Raw genomic sequence first — 6,403 nt, 5'->3', positions numbered from 1 at the left:
TTTTACTGAGGTGAAGGTTTTTTTGCCTCACACCTCCAGGATCCGCAATTCTGTGTGGAGATTCGTATGTTCTCCTTGTGATTTCTTCCGGATTGGATTCTCCAGAAATTGTGTGTGTACATGACGGATTGGCTTCCCATCCAGGGTGTATTCCCACATCACGCACAATGTTCCCTGGATATACTCCAACTCCACTCTGACCCTGAGCCCAGAAAGAATAATGCATAGGCCTGGCTATATATATATATATATATATATATATATATATATATATATATATATATATATATATATATACACATATATAAATATATGCGCTAGTATATTACACTCTGTTTAATATTACACAAACTACAATACACAGTGACAATCTTGCCAATAAAACATTGTAGATAACTGAAGAAAAAAAATCAATGACAGCCCATTCATTATCCCCAATAGGGAGTTCACTTCCGGTCCCTGCCATGACGCAATTCTCCACCTACCAAGAAACTCTGGTGTTGTTGCTCAGCGGCAGTTTCTTGGAAACGCACATCGTGTGTCATTTATCCAGTGTGAATAAATCCGTGAAAAGAAAAAAAAAATTCCATGCTTAGGCCTATAAGTTGCACCACGTGACACACGGGGACGCTCATTTGCAAATAATTGCTGCGTAAAAGTGGATAATAACATGGAGCTTAATTAGAGCAACGTGTCTGTAATTAAGTTACATTTGAGGCGGATTGGGTAAGGATCAGATCACACATGTATATATATATATATACACACACACACACACACTCACATACACGCACATACACGCACACACACGTGATCTAGCTTTCTGGGAATGTTCCTGGAAAGCAACGCGCTGCTTCAGAACGGAGGAAAAACCTGTAGAAAGATACACACTCGCACAGGATCCTGCGGTGGACACAAGCTAAGCGACAAGATCTTGATTTGTTGACGGACGTTTGCGGTTTAAAATGGTTTAAAAACCAACCCTACATACACATATAAAGTGGAAGAATTGGTAGTGAGAACATGCCCACGGCTGCGGTTTAGGGTTGGACAACACGAGGTCTGTGTCACCGCCTGGCTGTGTCTTGTAGCCTGGACTAAATCTCTCCTTTTCTTTTTCTCTTCTTTTTTTTTTTTTCTTTTTTTTTTTTTTTAATATAAAGCCAAACAAAACAGCTCTGATTTTTTGGTGTGTTTGTGTGTCTCAGTGTGAGCAGCTTTATTTCTGAAGTCTGGAACCTGGGATAAATAATTCACAGTATTATTCTAGGATGTGGTGAACTTGCCGCAGTGCTTCATTGAATCTGTGCAACTGCATGGAAAAGGTAAGTGCTGCTTGTTGTTCTTCATGAAGTTTGTGATTAAGACACAGATTAGAAATGCTTGAACACATACTTCAGGTCTAAGTTGGGGTGTGTGTATAAAATGCAAGAAAATAAAATCAACTACAAACAGAATACTTCTCAAAGTATAGATAGGGTTTTTTTTTTCTCATGCAAAGCTGTATAAAGAAATTGGAGCACATATGGATCTATTTAGTATCATTTTATGACAAACATTAATGATTAACCTAAACAAACGTTGGCTTCAATTTAAACCTTATTCTTATTCTTTTTGTGGTAATGAGTGACATTAATTGAGCACATCTGGTGTAAAGCCTTTATTATTCTGGATAATGTGTAAATTGGTTTCATGTTTAAACTGGATTTAAGGGGGGGACTGATGTAAACTATGACTCTCCGCTGTTCGATTTATGAAGCCGATCTGTGGAAAATCCCTGGAAAGAAAGGGATTCGATGTTTGTTTCTTTCCTTCCTTCCACAAAAGCCATGGCTCGTCTTGATTTAAGTGCATTTCTGCTACACCCTTGTTTGCTATTTCCTCATATCTGCTCATGTAGGATTCCTCGACGTGGCTTTAATGACACCCACTCGAGGTGGTAGGCTTTTATGTATGTGGATTATCAGAGATGAATAACTAGGTTTCTGAATCCCCACCATCAGGGTTTCCTTATCAGGAGTGCACTCCGTCTCCGTTTGATTGAAGGCCACTGGCATTGCGTTGGGCTCTCCTCTGTGGAGAGATCAGGAATAAATGACTCTTCACTGTCTCATGAATGGCATTAAATGTATTGCAAAGGACTTTATAATATAACAAATGTAAGGGTTATTCCTTAATTACCTGCAACACTATGAACTAAGAGCAACACTATGAAGTCAAAGATGCTTTAAATAAACAGATGTTGAGATTTAAAGGATGTTTAAGTGTTATCAGCTTTAATATTCAACCAAACTACAACACAACTTATTATTATTATTATTATCGTCGTCGTCATGGCTCTGGGAATATTGGACTTCACAGCTCATAACATATTTGAAGAAAACCTCAAAATGCAATATTGTGTTTTTACCTATATTACACTTTTATCCTAACATCAAAGATTAATGATAAAATCTTTAACATGCACATCTGAAAGATTACAATTTAGCATTTTACATTATACCTGTTGAATGAGAAATACAAAATTAGACCCTAAATTTAAAAAAAAAAAAAAAAAAAAATTTTTTTTTATAAAATTCTCTATGAAATACCTTCTGAAGTTTATATTTTAAATAAAAAGGCTAGAAGAAATGCAGCCTCTAGCAAAGTAATATTAAAATGAGATGGTTTTTAAATATACATTTAAACACACTGGGTTTAATTTGTATCAAATAATGCATCTCCCTCTTATTTAAAGAATATACCATATTAAATGATTTTGTAACACATGTGGCTTCTAATAAATATTAAATGAAAAGGTAATAAAGCATGGTGCTGTGTAACTCCTCTGCCATCAGCTGTGGTTTATGACCATGTTTAAGTTTTATCGCGTTCATTATGTGTCTGTAAAGAGCAGAAGGACGGATACGTAGCTGTCGTCAGGTCCTGGATTTCTTGTGTCGTTTGATGGGTCTGGATTTTGGCACAAACCCTCAAAGCACACTCGTGTGTTTTTTAAAGCGTACGTCTAGCCTTTAGCAGGAAAGTTCTGAGCGTTCGGGTTCCTGCGCCAAGTTGAACACATGGACGTAGTTTATTCTCGATGCTCATATTTTCTGCTTTTATAAACCGCTGCAGATTTTGGATGGGGCACACACAGTGCATCTCCAAGTCAGCAGAGAGCGAAGCGTTTGTGGCCCAGAGTGGAAGCTGGAGGCTCGATGAGCTTTGTATTGAGCTCTCCGGGACTCCTGCGATCAACCCAGACCTCATTCCTGAAAAACTTGACCCCGGAGTACGAGTACAGGCGCACAGGCTGGAGCCGGACCTAGTGGATCCAGCTGAGGAAGTCCAGAGATTAAAGGATGCTATGACACACCTTCAGGAGTCGGGTGGGTAAGAAACCAGTTAACCCTTAAAATCCCAAATTATGCAGATAATAAGCAGATTAAAAAGTATGTGTTCTTTAGTAAATAATGTTTGGCAAATTGCTGTGGTCAAAGAGGAATAAAACAGAGGGACGTGCTGTTGTAGGAAAATATACACTGTTACCATGGGTACAGTGACTCCTCTTCATTACATCATCCTGTTGATCATTTTATAACAGCATGAATGTTATTCCTTACACAAGTAGTATTTTAGTACAAGGCTTGATGGACCATTTTATAGTGCTATGCATCAGATTTTTTTGGCATTTATTATAGATTTAATTTACTTGAAGTACATGGAAATGGCATAGAACTTCTTTTTTTTATTTTTTTTTAATAAATGAGTTTTCACTAAATTATCCATTTTATAAAACCTGATGGAATGTCAAACTGTAAGATCTCACTGTCTCATATTTCAGATACTACCAGTATTATTCCTGGGAGATAATCATTATAAATAAGCTCTTAATCTTGGTCAGGGTCACGGTGCATCTGGAGTCTATCCCAGGAATGCACACTGAATAGGCACGGGTTCCTCACGGTGCACCATGCACAGTCACACCTAGATGGATTGGCTAAGAAGTATTGCCCCTATCAGCAGGTTTTTGGGTGGTGGGAGGAAACTGGGGACATAGGGAGGATGTGTCCGGCAGGAACTCTACCCATGGAGTCATTTCCAATTCTCCTAATAGTATTCCTACTATTACATTGATGTTTAGTGTACTGAATTTTTGGGAGATAAAAAACTGTCATCTCATAATCATGCGATAGTCATAATTTCAACATAATCCTAAATTGAGATTAATTCATGTTTGCAATACTAAGTCGTAATTATGACATCTTAATCATAATTATGATGTAAGAAATAATTGAGAAGTCATAATTGTGACATAAGGTGTAACTTTGAGATACTAAGCTGTAGTTATGAAATGCTATGCTGTAAATGAGAGGATGAGCCATAACTTTGAGATACTAAGTCATAATTGAGATGAGGAGAATCTAGTGGCGGTCTTGAGATACTGAGCCATAATATTCGAGATATGAGAATAAAGTGGCGATCGACAGAAGCCATAATTGAGATACTAAGCTATAGTTATGAAATATTATGCTGTGAGATACTCGGCCTTAATTGATATAGTAAGACATAATTGAGATACTAAACAATAGTTGAGATACTACACCATAACTGTGCGATAACCAACAGTATTTCAATTATGACCTATTATCTCAATTTTTTTTTTTTTTTTTTTTAAATAGTATCTTGAATTTATAACTTGTATCATTATTATTTTTTGCCTTACTATGTCAATGATGAGATGGTATTTTGATTTGTCAATGTTTACTTATGGATTATTTTTTTATTTTTTTCCCCAAGTTGTGGAAATGGGCTTCCGCAGAATCCGTTTATCAAACAGATAATCAAACAAGTTGATCTCAAGGTGTGTTGGAATAATCATCTGGCTGTCCTGTTTTTCGCAGGCTGGTACTGGGGCTCGATAACTGCAGCTGAGGCTAAGGAGCTTCTGAGCAACACTCTGGAGGGTTCCTTCCTCGTGAGAGACAGTTCGAGCCCGCATTACCACCTCACCCTGTCCGTGAAAACCGAGCTCGGCCCTACGCACCTGCGCATCGAGTACATGAACGGTCAGTTCGGCTTCGACTCTGTAGTGATGGCTCGGCCTCATCTCCGGCAGTTTAAAGGAGCGGTGGAATTGGTGCAGTATTACACTCTGGCCTATCGCAGGCAGGCGGCTCTCCGGGAGCTTGGCACAGATCGCCATACACGTCCGACTGCAATGGCGGAGAATACGCTGAAGCTCAAACTCAACAAACCGCTATACAAGGCTCCGCCCAGTTTACAGCACCTGTGCCGTATAGTTATAAACCAACATTCTCGTGATCACAGACACTTACCTTTGCCCGAAATGTTGAAGGAAATCCTGCGGGAATATCCGTTCGTACTCTAGACTGTCTTCAGTATTCCATTTGAGTAAATATTTCCTGATATCATTCAAATTTGGGCTTCCTGCCATGCCCCCCCCCACCTCCCCATGAATTTTTGTTTTGTCTTGTTTTTGTTTTTTTTGTAACAGACACGATTAATCAGCACAACCTGATCTCGCACAATAACCGTATCCATATATTGTAATTGTAGCTGTATGTAATTTACCTACAAGCACTAACCCCGCCCCCTTATCCAAACCTCAACCAATCAGCACTTTACGTATGAACTGGCTCATGAATCACGAGTTCTTCCAAATCAATTTAGAAATCAAATTCCGTTGTCTGTTCAAAGCCATCATTTTTAAATCGGTTATGGATTTGCTGTTAAATGAGTGATCTTGTATGATTGTTACCCACGGCAGCAATTTATCCGTAAATGAAGTGCGGCAGTGTGTCGATTGGGGTTTAATATCGGTGACGTGTCTAGCGTGTATATGTCTGATGGCTACGGTCGTAATGTGAGTGTTATATAGTCTGATGTTTGGCAGCTGCATAGGAATGGTCAAAACAGTACAGATATATTCCTTTTTGTTTTTCTACCTGTTTTGATGACAATTCTGGCATATTACAAGTGACGCACTCCATCCATGTAATTTTTGTGTCCAATATAACATAATGCAAATAACAGTCCGTCATCATGGTACACGGATATCCGATCACAGCTATGTCATGTTTACAACCAACTCCATAGATTTAATTTGTATTAATTCATCAAATGCGGGAACCCCCTGCCCCCCCCCCCCCCCCCCCCCCCCAAAAAAAAAGAAGAAAAAAATTCGAAAGTTCAAGTTAAAAAATAAATAAAAATAAATAAAGAATTATGCATCTAATCACTGGCTTTTGGTTTCCTGAATTGTAAATTAAGCTGCTCTTTTAAAGTGAACACTTTTTAGCAAAGAAAATCTAGCGAACAGCTAACTGTTCTGGGGGGGAAAAAACAAAAATGGATGACAAATGAAAAGAAAAATCTAAATGTAAGAACGCCAGAACAA

General features: G+C 38.3%; 1 protein-coding gene across 1 annotated transcript; it reads left to right on the top strand.

Annotated features, from left to right (window-relative positions):
* The first annotated feature begins 560 nt into the window (after positions 1 to 560).
* Positions 561 to 6,156, top strand: LOC128628654 (suppressor of cytokine signaling 2). The gene is made up of 4 exons (XM_017487406.3): positions 561 to 1,060; positions 1,209 to 1,325; positions 3,118 to 3,371; positions 4,887 to 6,156. The coding sequence occupies exons 3-4, from the start codon at positions 3,125 to 3,127 to the stop codon at positions 5,372 to 5,374; spliced, it is 735 nt and encodes a 244-aa protein (XP_017342895.1). The 5' UTR covers positions 561 to 1,060; positions 1,209 to 1,325; positions 3,118 to 3,124; the 3' UTR covers positions 5,375 to 6,156.
* Positions 6,157 to 6,403: the final 247 nt, after the last annotated feature.

This window comes from Ictalurus punctatus, chromosome 15, assembly GCF_001660625.3.
Source record: "Ictalurus punctatus breed USDA103 chromosome 15, Coco_2.0, whole genome shotgun sequence".
Taxonomy (NCBI): domain Eukaryota; kingdom Metazoa; phylum Chordata; class Actinopteri; order Siluriformes; family Ictaluridae; genus Ictalurus; species Ictalurus punctatus.
The sequence above is the reverse complement of the archived record's forward strand: the minus strand, read 5'-3'. Positions and strand labels throughout refer to the sequence as shown.